The sequence below is a fragment of the Haematobia irritans genome, chromosome 3 (assembly GCF_050003625.1).
Source record: "Haematobia irritans isolate KBUSLIRL chromosome 3, ASM5000362v1, whole genome shotgun sequence".
Lineage (NCBI taxonomy): Eukaryota > Metazoa > Arthropoda > Insecta > Diptera > Muscidae > Haematobia > Haematobia irritans.
In genome coordinates, this window is record NC_134399.1 from 26,369,307 (window position 1) to 26,387,980 (window position 18,674).

At 31.4% G+C, this 18,674-nt stretch overlaps 1 protein-coding gene across 1 annotated transcript; it reads left to right on the forward strand.

The window, feature by feature from the left end:
• Positions 1-2,276: 2,276 nt before the first annotated feature.
• Positions 2,277-17,533, forward strand: Obp19b (Odorant-binding protein 19b). The gene is made up of 5 exons (XM_075301143.1): positions 2,277-2,444; positions 2,524-2,620; positions 11,666-11,754; positions 13,286-13,419; positions 17,173-17,533. Exons 1-5 carry the CDS (start codon positions 2,391-2,393, stop codon positions 17,255-17,257), a joined length of 459 nt encoding a protein of 152 aa, XP_075157258.1. The 5' UTR covers positions 2,277-2,390; the 3' UTR covers positions 17,258-17,533.
• Positions 17,534-18,674: the final 1,141 nt, after the last annotated feature.

Here is an 18,674-nt window from a genome sequence, read left to right on the forward strand (position 1 = left end):
TTGGTCCATATCGGTCCATAATTATATATAGCCCCCATATAAACCGATCCCCAGATTTGGCGGAGCCTCAAAGAGAAGAAAATTTCATTCGATCCGGCTGAAATTTGGTACATGATGTTGGTATATGTTCTCTAACAACCATGCAAAAATTGGTCCATATCGGTCCATAATTATATATAGCCCCCATATAAACCGATCCCCAGATTTGGCTTGTGGAGCCTCCAAGAGAAGTATATTTCATCCGATCCGGCTGAAATTTGGTACATGATGTTGGTATATGTTCTCTAACAACCATGCAAAAATTGGTCCATATCGGTCCATAATTATATATAGCCCCCATATAAACCGATCCCCAGATTTGGCTTGCGAAGTCTCCAAGAGAAGCAAATTTCATCCAATCCAGTTGTAATTTGGAACATGGTGTTAGTATATGATCTTTAACAAGCGTGCCAGAATTGGTCAATATCGGTCCATAATTATATATAGCCCCCATATAAAACGTTCTCCAGATTTGACCTCCGGAGCCTCTTGGAGGAGCAAAATTCATCCGATCCGGTTCAAATTAGGAACGTGGTGTTAGTATATGGTCGCTAACAACCATACCAAAATTGGTCCAATCACACAAAAATTGGTCCATATCGGTTCATAATCATGGTTGCCACTAGAGCCAAAAATAGTCTACCAAAATTTTATTTCTATAGAAAATTTTGTCAAAATTTTATTTCTATAGAAAATTTTGTCAAAATTTTATTTCTAGAGAAAATTTTGTTAAAATTTTATTCGGTTCATAATAAAATTTTCATCATTGTCAAAATTTTATTTCTATAGAAAATTTTGTTCAAATTTTATTCGGTTCATAATCATGGTTGCCACTCGAGCCAAAAATAATCTACCAAGATTTTATTTCTATACAAAATTTTGTCAAAAGTTTATTTCTATAGAAAATTTTGTGAAAATTTTATTTCTATAGAAAATTTTGTTAAAATTTTATTTTTGTAGAAAATTTTGTCAAAATTTTATGTCTACTTTGTCAAACTGAATTATATACGTATTGGATCGCTCTTTTTTGATTTAATATATACCACGTATGGACTTACATACAATTTAGAAGATGGTGTTAGGAGGTTTTAAGATACCTTGCCATCGGCAAGCGTTACCGCAACTTAAGTAATTCGATTGTGGATGGCAGTGTTTAGAAGAAGTTTCTACGCAATCCATGATGGAGGGTACATAAGCTTCGGCCTGGCCGAACTTACGGCCGTATATACTTGTTTGAGTCTAAAATTTCAGTATATTTACAATTTTAGGCAAATAGGATAAAAATTACGGTTTAACAAGCCCAAAAAGTAAAATTGGGAGAACGGGCTATACCAAAACATGGACCGATAGGCACCATTTTCGGTACACTTTTTGATGGTCCTAAACTAAAGATTTCCAATTTCAGGCAAATTGATTAAAAACTACAGTTTTTATAAGCTCAAGACTCCAAATCGAGAGGTCGGTTTATATGGGGACTATGTCAAAACTTGGACCGATATAGCCCATCTTCGTACTTGACCTGCCTGCAAGCAAAAGACGAATCTGTGCCAAATTTCAGGACGAACGCTCCATTATTGAAGACTGTAGCGTAATTACAACAGACAGACGGACATACGGACATGGTTATATCGTCTTAGAATTTCTCCCTGATCAAGAATATATATACTTTATATGGTCGGAAATCGATATTTTGATGTGTTACAAATGAAATGACAAACTTATTATACCCCCGTCACCATTCTATGGTGGTGGGTATAATTAATAGTATCAAATATTTTTTTAATTGGATCATTTAATTTTTTAATTGACTGTCAATTAATTTTTTAATTGGTTCCAATTTTTGTTTGAAAAAATTTCGAAAATATATATGCTTGAAACAGATTATGATTTTGAATAAATGTTAGGCGATTTTTTGAGAGTGTATACATATCAAATTTAGTCAAAATCGGTTGAGATTTAGAGTTAGCTGCTTTTAAATGTGATCTTTTTTCCCGTGTATGCCTATGATGTTAATGCCTTAATTTTATAATTTACGGTATTCAAACATTCCTCTCCGATGAACATCTTCTCTAGGAAATACATAGAGATTTAAAAATGCATGTTTATCTATATTTATCGGGAACATGTTTTTTTACATGTTGACCGATTATCTGATTCAATTTTAGAACAATTAATAAATTGTTCGCTTAACACGAATACTTTATTGATATAAATTTCCTGTCAAATCAATTCACAGTCATTCAGTTTTGAACATCATTTGTGACCACAGCAGAAATTATCAAAGATTTCAAATAGAAACAAGAAAAGTCAATTTCAATCATTTGCACTTTTTTTAAATAAAAAGTGTTACAATGCAGTTTTGTTCAAAATTAATTATTTGTTTGAGTCTGATTGTATTAGCCTATGTAAGAAAATAAATTGAAACCTTGTTCAGTTCCCATTAATTAAATGTATTTTTAACCTTAAAATTTTATTTTCTAATAGGCTGATGATGATGAGGACGAGTTTGGTATGACCTCAGATGAGTTAGTGGATGCTTTAGAACCATTTGCCGAAAATTGTGACCCGAAACCTGACCGAGGTAAGTTTCGAATTGGGCCATTGTAAGGCTACAAAGACTGTCATAAAAGTTCTCTTGATGAAAGTGGGTGTAGAAGTAGTTCTAACTCAAGAACCATTTATATACACTGCTAAAAAAAGTTTCCTTATATAAACGAAATGTGTCATTAAAAATGAGTTGATAAAACAAATTCGTTAATAAATACAACGAAATTTTTCGTTGTTATAATGAAATTTCCTTTTTCCTACTGCGTTTCGTACTATTAACGAATATTTTCATTGTATTAATCAAAATATTTCGTCATATCAATGCAAAATGTTCGTTGCCTAAATTTTAATGAAAATTTCTTTGTGTGTATATGACACTTTATACACTGTTGGGAAAAGCGTTGTCATCATATCAACGAAATGTGTCATTGAAGTTGAGCCAACGAAAAAAATCGTAAATATAACGATATTTTTCTTCGTTGTTAAACAACGAAACTTTTCCTACTATTTAGGAATAATTTCATTGTGTTAGTGAAAAGGTTTCGTTGAACCAATTAAAAACAAAAGGTCGTTGGCTCAATTTTAATGAATTTTTTTTTGGTATCTAGGCGTAGATTCGTATTGCAATCTTACCCACAAAATGTCGGTGACAGTGAGTAAGACACCAATTACCATGCGATCTTTTACATTGATACAAATGCGAGAATAAAAACACCATTAGTTTATAACAATGTTCGTATGCAGTGTCTTGCAATCTTAAACCAATCGACATCGTAACCAAACAACGCTCGGTAAAAAAAAAACGAGTGTGGCACTTAAGTGTGATTGCACTCAACAACAACAATTACCAGCAGTTGGCATTAGCTCAAGAGAATTGAGAGAGTACCAAATAAGAGAATACTAAACTGCTGAGATATGGGTAACCAATTTGTGTGATTGCTTTACTACGTCGGTTGCATTGGATATTGGTGTTTTAAGATTGGAAATATTGGTGTTTACTAAATACACTGGTCGGTTGCGGTAGATCGCAACCGTTCTCTGGCGTAGATCGAAATCGAACTTGAATAATTGCTTACAAGATTTAAACGTATTCCTGCTTCGTTCATTCAAGAATGCAGACAATGTCGTACTCTAGAAATCGGGACATGACAATATTGGGCTGCCACAGAGGAAATGAAAATACAAGAGGACGAAAAGTTCTCTTCTGCGAAGAAAACAAATGTCAACCGTATAGAGGGAGGCATGCCCGCCTTGCATACACAAGGTCGTGGGTTCGATTCCTGCTTCGACCGAACACCAAAAAGTTTTTCAGCGGTGGATTATCCCACCTCAGTAATGCTGGTGACATTTCTGAGGGTTTCAAAGCTTCTCTAAGTAGTTTCACTGCAATGTGGAATGCCGTTCGGACTCGGCTATAAAAAGGAGGGTCTTATCATTGAGCTTAACATGGAATCGGGCAGCACTCAGTGATAAGAGAGAAGTTCACCAATGTGGTATCACAATGGACTGAATAGTCTAAGTGAGCCGATACATCGGGCTGCCACCTAACCTAACCTAACCTAACCTAACCGTATAGATGTCGCACAATGCCTGCAGCTTTGGTATTACCGACGTTGCGTTCGAAGCGCTGTTTTGATAAATTCTTTATTTAATTTTAAATTATAACTGCCGATGTCTTTGGCGGTTATAATTTCAAATTGTCTGCCAAAAAATTTAATGGAATGAAAACATTTATAAAAAAAGAACATTTGTTACTACAAAATAGGTTCTAAATCCTATTTTCCTTACGTTCCGTAAAGCCGTCAGAGAACTGAACTGGGTGACGCCGACGCAAACTGTATAATATTTGAGAGAAGCGCCGCCTGCCACCTACTGACGCAGTTTCGCTTCACAGTTTCGTTCTATTGTATTATCATTCTCTCTGTCTGCCTCATATGCAGCGTATGCACTTAATGCACTGAAAAAGTACGTAGTTAAGCTAACGATAAATTTAACTTATTTTTATTAAAAAAACAAGTGAGTAAAGTAGAAAGTCGGGCGGGGCCGACTATATCATACCCTAAACCACCCCTACTGAATTAGTAAATATAAGCCTTTGTGGGGTATCATTGGTATAGGTTTTGGAGAATATAAAGGGGAGGTACATGTTTATGGGTGTCTTGTCACAATCTGAGCAGAAATGTCTAATATTAGGAGCTATAGTTTATTTTGCAACAAAAGAGTTAGTATGCCACTAATATTGAGTCCATTATTAAAAAAGAGGAAATCGGTCAATTAGTTGTGGGTAATAAAACCAAATTTCTGCAAATAGGGCAATAGATTTATGTAAGAACTACATGTAAGTCTAAATACGATCAGCTAGTACATCAAAATTTGAAATTCGAATAACATAGCTTAATAAATAAGAGTATTATGGCCAAATATGACAAAATCGAGCGATGCATATATATGGGACCTATATCTAAATCTGAACCAATTTGTATAGTATGATTGATACCACAGAAGGTCACTTTGTGTAAAATTTGAGTACGATCAGTTAATAAATGAGGCCCCTATGATCAAAAATAAGGTTGTTAGGGGCAAATTTTTCAACATCGGGCGATACATGTATATGAGAGCTATATCTAAATTTGAACCGATTTCGATGAAATTTTGCACATACAGTTAGTGCTATAGAAGATTACATTTAGCCAACCTTGGTTACGATCGGTTGATAAATAAGGGTTTTAGGGCCAAATTTGGCAAAATCGGGCGATACATATATATGGGAGCTATATCTAAATCTGAACCGATTTTGATGAAATTGCGCACATACAGTTAGAGGTATAGAATATTATATTTAGCCAACTTTGAGGACTATCGGTTGATAAATAAGGGGTTTACGGCCAAATTTGGCAAAATCGGGCGATACATATGTATGGGCGCTATATCTAAATCTGAACCGATTTCGATTATTTTTGGCACATATTGTCAGTACCATAAAAGATTAGAGTAAGCCAAGTTTGAGTAAGATCGCTTAATAAATATGGTTTTTATGGCCAAATTTGGGAAAATCGGGCGATACATATATATGGGAGCTATATCTAAATCTGAACCGATTTAGATGAAATTTTGCAGACTTGAAGAACGATGAAAAAGATTACTTTTTGCCAAATTTGGTGACGATCCGTTTGAAAACAAACGCAACCCATTTGTCGAAATCGGGCGATACATATATATGGGAGCTATATCTAAATTTAATCCGATTTCTTCCAAATTCAATAGCGTTCGTCCTTGTTCCCAAAAAACTCCCTGTACCAAATCGGTTAATAATTGCGACCGGAATCCTGTGAACAACAAATACATGGACAGACGGACGGACACCAAGCGCTAGATCGACTCAGGAGGTAATTCTGAGTCGATCGGTATATATTTTATTATCTAAAATCAATATTTCTGGTAGGCACATTTTTTGGCCGATCAAACTTATTATACCCAAACCACTATGTGGTTTAGGGTATAAAAAATATCTGTTTAAATTTTATTATTTTTATACCCTCCACCATAGGATGGGTGTATATTAACTTTGTCATTCCGTTTGTAACACATCGAAATATTGCTCTAAGACCCCAATTCTGAGTCGATTTGAGCATGTCTATCCGTCCGTCCGTCTGTTGAAATCACGCTAATTTCCGAACGAAACAAGCTATCGACTTGAAACTTGGCACAAGTAGTTGTTATTGATGTAGGTCGAATGGTATTGCAATTGGGCCATATCGGTTAACTTTTACGTATAGCCCCCATATAAACGGACCCCCAAATTTGGCTTGCCGATCCTCTAAGAGAAGCAAATTTCATCCGATCCGGCTGAAATTTGGTACATGGTGTCAGCATTTGGTCTCTACCAACCATGCAAAAATTGGTCCACATCGGTCCATAATTATATATAGCCCCCATATAAACCGATCCCCCGATTTGGCTTGCGGAGCCTTTTAGAGAAGCAAATTTCATCCGACCCGGCTAAAATTTTGTACATGGTGTTAGTATATGATTTCTAATGACCATGCAAAAATTGGTACACATCGGTCCATATTTATATATAACCCCCATATAAACCGATCCCCCGATTTGGCTTGCGGAACCTCTAAGAGAAGCAAATTTCATCCGATCCTGCTGAAATTTGGTACATGGTGTTAGTATATGGTTTCTAATGACCATGCCAAAATTGGTCCATATCGGTCCATAATTATATATAACCCCAATATAAACCGATCCCCAGATTTGGCTTGCGGAGCCTCTAAGAGAAGCAAATTCCGTCCGATCCGGTTGAAATTTGGTACATGGTGTCAGCATATGGTCTCTAACAACCATGCAAAAATTGGTCCACATCGGTCCATAATTATATATAGCCCCCATATAAACCCATCCACCGATTTGGCTTGCGGAACCTCTAAGAGAAGCAAATTTCATCCGATCCGGCTGAAATTTGGTACATGGTGTTGGTATATGGTCTCTAACAACCATGCAAAAATTGGTCCACATCGGTCCATAATTATATATAGCCCCCATATAAACCCATCCCCCGATTTGGCTTGCGGAACCTCTAAGAGAAGCAAATTTTATCCGACCCGGCTAAAATTTTGTACATGGTGTTAGTATATGGTTTCTAATGACCATGCAAAAATTGGTCCACATCGGTCCATATTTATGTGGTGGTAGTGTATGATATTTAACAACCATGCCAAAAGTGGTCCATATCAGTCCATAATCATATATAGCCCCCATATAAACCGATCCCGAGATTTGGTTTTGGAGCCACTTGGAGGAGCAAATTTCATCCGAGTCAATTGAAATTTGGTACATTGTGCTAGTATATGGCCGTTAACAACCATGCCTAACTAGGTCCTTATCGGTCTATAGTTATATATAGCCCTCAGATAAATCGATCCCCAATCACACAAAAATTGGTCCATATCAAGTTCATAATTGTATATAGCCCCCATATAAGCGACCCCCATATTTTAATTCTGGCTCTCTACGTACCGTGCAAAAGTCCATATCGATTCGTAATTATTTGTAGACTTACCTATACATACCTTTTTTGTCTAATGTGGTATATATTAGACAAAAAATGTATGGACTAACTCACAATTTAGATAACGATGTTAAGAAGTTTTAAGATACCACAACCCAATTAATTCGATTGTGGATGTCAGTCTTTCGTAGAAGTTTCTACGCAATCCATGGTGGAGGGTACATAAGATTCGGCCTGGCCGAACTTACGGCCGTATATACTTGTTTCTTCAAACATTTTCCACAGCCCAATGAAATTTTTAATTAATTTTTTTTAATTATTTATTATTTATTTTAATTAATACTTAATGTCTCAAACATTTTATGAACTAAACGTGGGTATAAAGTTCAATGACCATACACACACACAAGTTCAATAATAACAATTTCGTATTATTCCCAAAAATAGTAAGCATGGTTAAAGTGGTCATGATTTTGTGCCAATGTCTTTTTCTTTGCTTTAGTTAATTATACCCACCACCATAGAATGGTGATGGGGGTGTAATAAGTTTGTCATTTCGTTTGTAACACATCGAAATATCTATTTCCGACTATATAATGTATATATTAGGGATATATAGTGCAAACCAATAATCGATTTTTTCGATTTTTCGTTGATTGACTTTTAATCAAAAATCGATTTTCAACTATTTTTGCCAATCAAAATTCGAATATTCGATTTTTCGTAATCGAATTCCATAGAAATAATGATTATATTCGAATTTATGAAATCTGTTTATCTTTTTACGAGTGTTACAAGCACCAGTTGGTAAGAAAAACAAAAAATAGTGTTGTAGAAAAACATGTATTTAATTATTTTAATATTTATATTTAAAATGTTAAAAACATGTACGGATATTTAATAATTCTTTATTTCGCATTTCTCCAAATAATGAAAGACCAGTATAAATTCGACAAAATTGAAAACATTTGGTAGTGAAAGGGTTAATCAAATTTGAACTTTTTATTGGTACTGGATTTTTATTGATAAAAAAAATTAAGAAATATGTGGGCTTTTCCCCACATCTAGGTATTTTTCAATTCAATTGAAACCAATGAATAGGAAAACATTAAAATCGATTTTTGATAGTCAAAACTAAGAAATCGTTGAAAATCGAAAATCTAAAATCGATTTTGTGATTATTTTTAGGTTAGTAATCGATTTTCATTTTTCTGGATTTTTATGCCAAAATTCGAATAATCAATTATCCGATAGATCCCCAGTATATATACTCTCGATCAGGGAGAAATTCTAAGACGATATAACCATATCCGTATGTCTGTCTGTTGTAATCACGCTACAGTCTTCAATAATGAAGCAATGGTTCTGAAAATTCGCACAAACTCGTCTTTTGTCTGCTGGCAGGTCAAGTTCGAAGATGGGCTATATCGGTCCAGGTTTTGATATAGTCCCCATATAAACCGAACTCCCGATTTGGGGTCTTAGGCTCTAGAGACCGTATTTTCTATCCGATTTGCCAGAAATTGAAAATCTAGATGAATTTTAAGACCATAAATATGTGTGCCCAAAATGGTGCCTATCGGTCCATGTTTTGGTATAGACCCAATATAGACCGATCTCCCGATTTTACTTCTTGGGCTTCTACACTCAAAAAAAGTGAACTCTCTATTTCACTAAAGCCAATTTAACTTTATTTTAGTTCTTAGAATTATTATGTTTGGAGAAAGTTTTCTTTTCTCTAATAATTTTTTGTGTACGTTAGTTAAATTAACTAAAACCGAGGAAAAAGATATACTCAAATGAAGCATAAAGATTAACTAAATTCGCGTCTTCCACAAAATAGTTCAGAATTTCTTTAAATTTGTAAATTTTACCAAAAATGCGTCCATCATAAACTTCGTATGTCACTAAAGACATTCTTGCAATTTTGAACTCCAAGTTTTTCCTTCAAACTACAAAATTTTCTTTAACAATTGAAAAAACTTAGTTATGTCTAATAAATTTTCTTGAATTTGTCGAAAAATATTTACTTATTTTTATGACATCGGCGTGATGCCAACGTTTGTAATACTGTTTAGTTAAAATTTTCTACAAATATTCAAAATTTTCTAAAATTAACCGAAAGTTTTCTTCCTGGTGGGTTCACTGTTTTTTCAGTGTAGAAGCCATAGTTTCTATCCGCTTTTCCTGTAATTGGAAACCTAGAGGTATTTTAAGACCGTAAATAGGTGTGTCAAATATGGTGTGCATTAGTCAGGGAGCCACCGTGGTGGAATGGTTACCCGCCTTGCATACACAAGGTCGTGGGTTCGATTCCTGCTTCGACCGAACAACAAAAAGTTTTTCAGCCTCAGTAATGCTGAGGTGCGATAATCCATTTCTGAGTGTTTCAAAGCTTCTCTAAGTAGTTTCACTGCAATGTGGAACGCCGTTCGGACTCGGCTATAAAAAAAGGTCCCTTGTCATTGAGCTTAACATGGAATCGGGAGCACTCACTGATAAGAGAGAAGTTCACCACTGTGGTATCACAATGGACTGCCACCTAACCATCAGTCTATTGTTTGCTATAGCCCCCATATAGACCGATCTCCCGATTTTTCTTCTTGAGCTTCTTGAAATCGTTTGAAAACATTTACTTAAAGAAAATAATATATATTATTTAAAATTAAAAATGTTTATTTTTAAATATTTTATACACTTTTTTTATTATATTATGTTAATATGTTTTAATATAATTTATACATTTTTATTTTGTTTGCTACATATAACATTTGAAATATGATAAGCTGGTACTTTCAATTATAAGATTTAAGATCTTGTTGTACTAGCTTTACGAAATCAATCAATACATAAATAAATAAATAAAATAAATAAATCGTAGTTTTTACCCAATTTGCCTGAAATTTGAAATCTAGAGGTTTTTTAGGACCATAAATAGGTTTTCAGCAAACGGTGTGCATCGGTCCATGTTTTGGTACAGCCCCCACATACTCGTAGACCGATCTCTCGACTTTTTTTGTCCAATTCGCCTGACATTTGAAATCTAGAGGTTTTTTAGGACCATAAATAGGTGTTCCGAAGGGAGCCATCGTGGTGCAATGGTTAGCATGCCCAAGGTCGTGGGTTCGATTCCTGCTTCGACCGAACACCAAAAAGTTTTTCAGCGGTGGATTATCCCACCTCAGTAATGCTGGTGACATTTCTGAGGGTTTCAAATCTTCTCTAAGTGGTTTCACTGCAATGTGGAACGCCGTTCGGACTCGGCTATAAAAAGGAGGTCCCTTGTCATTGAGCTTAACATGGAATCGGGCAGCACTCAGTGATTAGAGAGAAGTTCACCAACACCCAGAGAAGGAATATGATCACCTCAAACATGTTTCAAGACCAAAATGTTATTTTTGGATCGTGACCATGTAACATGTTCGCTGCAACAATGTTATTTTCTGCGAAATTATGTATCTGTTTTCGGAAAGCATGTTATGCTTGCCGAGAAAACAACATTTTTGCGACAAACATGTTACATGGTCACCATCCAAAAATAATATTTTGCTCTTGAAACATGTTTGAGGTGATCATATTCATTCTCTGGGTGAATGTGGTATCACAATGGACTGAATAGTCTAAGTGAACCTGATACATCAGGCTGCCACCTAACCTAACCTAGGTGTTCCGAAAATATTGATTTTGATATATCCCCCTTCTAAACCCGCCCACCGATTTTGGGTCTGTAGGGTTTTCAGGTTTTCGATTTAGTTTTTATCGGTCCATTTGGTAAGGCCTCCATATATTCACCTCGTTAGGGTATAGAAGATGCACTGATCATGTAAATTGCATAAAACTGAAAGTAAAATTTCCAGATTTTATCAAATGTTATTTGATTCATGGTATTGTGTATTTAAGATTGGGCCCGGGCAAACTTAAGTCCGTATACACTTGTTGTTGGTACAATTTTATATGTGTGGGCATTATTTCTCGGCATTATTGAAGGCTCGCTCATGTTATCGTGCTAGAAAAAAATTTATCGATTATTTTATTCAATCTCATTCTTTATAATTTGTTTTTCAGAACACATTAAACAAATGATTAAAAATGATGAAAATCCACATCAAAATTCAAAATGTTTCCGCCATTGTTTAATGAAGGAATTTGAATTGGTGAGTATTTAATATATATATTTATATATATTCTGGGTCTGAAAGTTAATCGGGCTGCTACTTTAATCTAACCTAACCTAACCTAACCTAGTTCAATTGTAAATTTTGCAAAATATTCGCCTCCAAGTAAGAGGAACTTAATTTTTTATAGGAATAAAATTTTGACTGCAAATAAAATTTTTTTTAAATTTTTTTTTAAATTTTTTTAGAAACAAAATTTTGACAAAATTCTATTCAAATAAAATTTTGTCAAAATTTTCTATACAAATAAAATTTTGACAAAATTTTCTATGGAAATAAAATGTTGACAAAATTTTCTATTGAAATAAAATATTGACAAAATTTTCTATTCAAATAAAATTTTGTAAAAATTTTCTATACAAATAAAATTTTGTCAAAATTTTCTATAGAAATATAATTTTGGCAAAATTTTGCTATAGAAATAAAATGTTGGCAAAATTTTCTATAGAAATAAAATTTTGGCAAAAATATTCGCCTCCAACTAAGAGGAACTTAATGTTTTATAGGAATAAAATTTTGACAGCAAACAAAATTTTTTTCTTTTACATTTTTTTAGAAACAAAATTTTGACAAAATTTTCTATACAAATAAAATGTTTACAAAATTTTCTATAGAAACAAAATTTTGACAAAATTTTCTATTCAAATAAAATATTGACAAAATTTTCTATTGAAATAAAATGTTGACAAAATTTTCTATACAAATAAAATTTTATCAAAATTTTCTATACAAATAAAATTTTGTCAAAAATTTCTTTAGAAATATAATTTTGGCAAAATTTTCTATAGAAATAAAACTTTGGCAAATTTTTTTATAGAAATAAAATTTTAACAAAATTTTCTATAGAAATAAAATTTTGCCCACATTTTCTATAGAAATAAATAAAAAGAAATAAAATTTTGACAAAATTGTCTATAAAAATAAAATATTGACAAAATTTACAATAGAAATAAAAATTTTAATTTTCGTGTTGGGTCAAAATTAAGTAAATTTTGGGTCCAAAAGAGATTCCAAAGGAGCTTCCAAAATGATCTAATTTGTTTGACACCATAAAAATGCAATCACAGGCTGTCCTTATCATCACTTGAGATGAAAAATTATATATATGGATGGAAATTTGATTCCACAGAGACATAGGAACAAATTTCCATTGTTCGAAAGGAACAAATTTCCGAATAACGGAAATTTTTAATATTATTTCCATTGGTTATTATTTTTGTTTATTTTATTTTTTCTATTATTTTTTCCGACATTTAATTGTACAAAATTTAAATGTTCAATGCTCCTTCATCTGAATTTGAAAAAAATGGACGGAAGATCTCTGGAAAATTAATTGATACAACTAATTTGTGGGATTGCTTTTTGTTTTACTTACAATATTATATGAATCAATAAATGTTTTTTATTGATTTGTTTTAAATTCAATTAAAATTTCGATTGGAATATTTTCGATAATAATTTTTCTGTGTATATATAATATTTATGTACAATTAACTTAATTCCATACCAGATTGGCGAAGGTTCAACAACAATGGATCCCGAAAAGGCTGTCGATATGTTGGGAATGATGTTTTCTGAGGGCAAAGACGATATGGAAGAAATTGTTAAAGTATGCAACGAAGAAAATTCTGGAGTTGCCGAAAAGTAAGTATAGCAATATACACTGAAAAAAAAGCATGCCCCGTTCCAAAGATTTTGTCTTTACTTTAAAAAATTTGGTATTGATTCCGAGCCAAAGAAGCGGAGAATACAAGTAAGGATACTTTTAAGACACAATTCTCTTTTAAATTTGGGTTTTGTGTACTTGCTTCTAGGAAGCAAATTTTAATTTTTCGCTTTTTCAGCTTTTTCCTTCATATGCTATTAAAGTCCTTTAAAAACGAGTTAACGACAACTTTATTTTCCAAATTAAGACTCGACTTCCAGTAGAAATTATGTTATGTTTCAAGTAAAAAACGTCTTTAAAATAACGTTTTGAAAAACATGTCATATATTTGAACGATTTTTTGCTTTGTAGTTAAGATGCAAAAAGACAACAAATTTAAAGACAATTTCATTAAGTTTATAGAATTTTTCTGAATTATTAAAGTCAAGTTAACCTTAGCCCAAACATTTTTTCTTTCATGTTATGATACCCATTTTTAAGCGAAATTACTTAATTATAAGGACAACATAACTTCATTGAAAAGTTTATCGACTTTTGGACAAGGAAAAAAACTTTATATTAGAGAAATGCGCACTGAAAAAACAGTGAACCCATTTCCATTGCAAAATGAACTAAACTATAGTAATATTGACCATGATTTAGCCCTTAAGATTTTTTTCAACTTGTCTAGTTTATAATTCTCTTAAATTTTAGTTCATCTATAACATTGTATTTTAGTTCATTTTTACAACACCATAAGATTTATATACCCCTACCAAGTTAAAAAGTCAATATTCTTTTGGTTTACTTGCTTATTTTGTGGGAAACCCGATAATAAAAATTGGTTTACAGTCTCTTTAAAATTTCGAAAACTGAACTATTTTTAAATCAATCCTTCCACAGTACAGAGAAATTAAATAATTAAAGGAACAACAAATCGTTTTACTATTATGAAAATGTTCATACATTAAAATTAAACTTTCTTTAAGCAAAATTACTTTATTATAAAAACTTATGATGAAAGTTCTTAATACAATGTTTTTTGTGAATAAAAATTATGATCACGTGGAACAGAGAGTAGTTCATTTGAACTCGCTGTTTGGACATTTTGACTTATCCTTTTTTTTATTCATCGTAGGTAATTTTTTCACATATCTTGCTGGAAAAAAATGGAAGCAATAATGAAAATTGTTAAAAATTAACACCATGTAATGAAATATAAGTTTTTAATGCTTTATATTAGCTTGTAACTTACCATATTTGGGGGCATTTTATCAAATGGTGTAAGGAATTCAACTTTTCTTTGGAAAACGTATCTCATAAAATTTGTACCTGAAACAATTAGAGAAATAATGAAGTATTCTATATAAACTCATAAAACTGTGTTGTTATCGATGTGAAGGATATAATAAAATAAATATTCTTGTTGAAAGAAAGACAAAGTTTTAATATAAAACTTACCAATTCTCTATTAAATTGTACGCTGAGGGGAAATATAAAAAGTTGTCCAAATTTATTTGGGTTACTCTGAAATTAAATATATATTTTTTACATTAATTAAAATTATTAAATAGGTTTCCAAAAAATCTAATGAAAAAAATAATAATATGCATAAAAATATTATGATTAACCCTAGACAGTCATCATTCGTCAAAATGACGACACGTAATTTCATTTTCGATTTAAAATGCATTTTAGTCTATTGGGAAATGGTAAATTTAAGTTATACTAATTCGACCGTTTTATGAATTTTTGTGTTATACTACTTAAAACCAAATTGAATAAGAAAATAAATTCAAGTTTGGTTCACTTTTTCGCTCACGATGAAAATTATAGTGTCTTGAAATGAGCCGTAGTCAAAATGACGAAGGATGACGTTAATGTACAAAAAATAAGGATGACTGTACAGGGTTAAAAGAAAGTTAAGGAATCCTTACCAATTCACTATTAAATTACAAGCAAAGGAGTACTAAAAATTTTTCCAAATTTTTAAGGGGTTATTCTGAAATTAAATATTTGTTTTTTACATTAAAAATATAACATTGGTTTCCAAAAAATTTGATTAAAGATATGCTAACATAAGGTATTAAAAACCTGTAATTTTGATGATAAAAAGGACACAAAAACGTAAATATTCTAGTTGAAAGAAAGCCAATTTTTAGCAAAACTTACCAATTCTCTATTTTTTTATTTGTATCCATGTGGAGTTGCTCTGAAATTAAATATTGCTTTTACAACAAAGAAAAACATCAAACTTGTTTCCAAAAAAATTAATTAACAAATAATAATATACATAAAAAATATTCTTTTTAAAAGAAAGCCATATTAAAAAAATACTTACCAATTTATGACTAAACTGTACGCTGAGATATAAGAAAAATTTTCCAAATTCATCTGGAATTGAATATTAATTTTTTACATTGAATAATGAAAATTTCAATACACTTTCAATTTCAACATATTTTCATAAATATTCTTAATAACTTTTTTCTAAACTACCGATAAAATATTAATAACTTTCATTTAAAAGGTTTAATAAACAAACACCAATATATGACTCAAAAATCCAAAATATTCCATGCCTTTATATTCTCTTGTTGCATACCTACTTAAAAGATGCAACAGCCCACGCCAACGCCAACTATACAACTGAAGCATGCCAAACATAACCAAGCAAAGCCAAAACATTCCTACAACAACAAAAACACATGTGCCTTTATTCAAAACAACCCCTCATCCAGCCAAAAACCATCAACGAATAACAAACACACACACACAAACCACTAAATGAACAAAAATAAAAACAACCCCACGCTCATGTATACACAACAAAACTCAAGTAACATCATCTTTACATTAATCACATTCCACTATTCCGATAAAGATCTCTGTACTATGCATTAGTTCATCACATCTGCTGACAATTTACTCTAAGAATAATATTCGTAAAGGCACACCAGTTTATGAACGATGAAACGTTTAACTTAAAATTTGCAAAATTTTCATGAAATGTTATCTACCATTTTTGACGAAAATGTCTATAAATTTAATTACATGTGAACTAAAAATATTTCATTGTGTAATTTTTTACCAACAATTATTAACTATAGGAATTGTCAGTAAGAAATTGCTATCCACTTTCAAGTTCATTTTTCGTAAACAAATATTTTCTCATACAAAAATATCTTATAGTAAATTGCACTTATTATTTAGAAAATACTTTACATTTCACAAGTAGTTTTATAGCATGACAAACGAATTTTTAACTACCAGTTAAGAAATTTTTTAAGGAAATTTCCATCGTATTTTGTAGGCCATGAACTAAACGATTGCTACTTAGAATTTGTAAAATTTCCTTTCGAGTAGTTAATTTTCGTTGAAGATACGAAAAATGAACTAAAATTCTGGAAAATTCTTGTAATAAATTATTGTAAAAATCTTCTTAAATTTACGAGACACTTTTTTTCTGTGCGTCTTCTATGCTAAGCAAAATTTGCATTCGCATTTTAAAAACATGAAATCTTTGATCTCACGACAATATTTTTTTCAGTGTATGTGTACTGGTAATAAGTTCCAATTTTATAATATATCAATAAAAAAATCAAACAAATCTGTTTGAGTAAATCTTAAATTAATATGAAAAAGTTAAATCATATATAACTAATCTATAATTTTAAAATTACATATTTTTATACATATTTTTTATACTCTCTTACTCTTATTTTTAAAATAATACTATTTCATTTTTGTAGATGTGAGAATGCCCATAAGCATGGTATGTGCATTTTAAGAGAGCTAAAGGCCCGAAACTATAAAATTCCGCAGCCCGGCAAGTAGTTGATATTCTTCAAATAATCCCACCAGTTTACCTCATGCAGACCGCCGATACTTTAAATATGGAATTTGAGAATTTGGATATCTGGATTTTATTATTTTTTCTTCATGTATATAATCGATATTAGAATATTTTATCACACGGTACCTCGCAATCCAAACATATAAATATTTATATAAAATTAATTATAGATTAATATTATTGTACTAATTAATACCAATAATTGTTTATTTAAAAATTAAATGTATTAAGAATTGGTGTGGCAATTTTTTTTTAAATTACCCTGTTTTCTTTATATCTCAAGAAATTGTTTACTTGAATCCAAAGATTTTGACCTTAAGGAGTTTGGTATTGATTCTGAGCTAAAGATGCCGCTTCTTTAAAAAAAGACATTTTATAGGGAGCTATCTACAAGCAAAAAAATATTTTTTTTCCTCCCAAACGATATTTTAGACAAATAAGCGTTGATTCTTTTACAAGATGTAAAAACAATTTCATAACGGCTAACTCAAAAAAAAATGTTTGTTTTTTCTTTTGTGGCCAATTGCATCTTCCCTCCTATCTTTCTAATTTCGCCATTTTTATACCCACCACCATAGAATGGTGACGGGGGTATAATAAGTTTGTCATTCCGTTTGTAACACATCGAAATATCGATTTCCGACTATATAAAGTATATATATATATATATATATATATATATATATATATATATATATATATATATATATATATATATATATATATATATATATATATATATATATATATATATATATATATATATATATATATATATATATATATATATATATATATATATATATATATATATATATATATATATATATATATATATATATATATATATATATATATATATATATATATATATATATATATATATATATATATATATATATATATATATATATATATATATATATATATTCTTGATCAGGGAGAAATTCTAAGACGATATAACGATGTCCGTCTGTCTGTCTGTTGTAATCACGCTACAGTCTTCAATAATGAAGCAATCGTGCTGAAATTTTGCACAAACTCACTCGTCTTTTGTCTGCAGGCAGGTCAAGTTCGAAGATAGGCTCTATTGACCATGTTCCTTAATCTATATCTGTCCATAAAGCTCGAAGAATAATTGTATAATTAGATATAATGCATTTGGACGTCAATTGTCTGTTTCGGTATCAGGCTAACATGAAATATATATCGGTCCAGGTTTTGATATAGTCCCCATATAAACCGACCTCCCGATTTGGGGTCTTGGGCTTATAGAAGTCGAAGTTTTTATCCAATTTGCCTGAAATTTGAAATCTAGAGGTATTTTATGACCATAAAGAGGTGTGCCAAAAATGGTGAGTATCGGTCCATGTTTTGGTACAGGCCCCATATATACCT

Excerpts from the sequence above, each read along its gene's own strand:
- Obp19b (XM_075301143.1), top strand. The coding sequence starts at position 2,391 with ATGCAGTTTTGTTCAAAATTAATTATTTGTTTGAGTCTGATTGTATTA. Across the intron at positions 11,755-13,285 it reads TAATGAAGGAATTTGAATTG|ATTGGCGAAGGTTCAACAAC; the intron begins GTGAGTATTTAA and ends ATTCCATACCAG. Across the intron at positions 13,420-17,172 it reads AATTCTGGAGTTGCCGAAAA|ATGTGAGAATGCCCATAAGC; the intron begins GTAAGTATAGCA and ends TCATTTTTGTAG.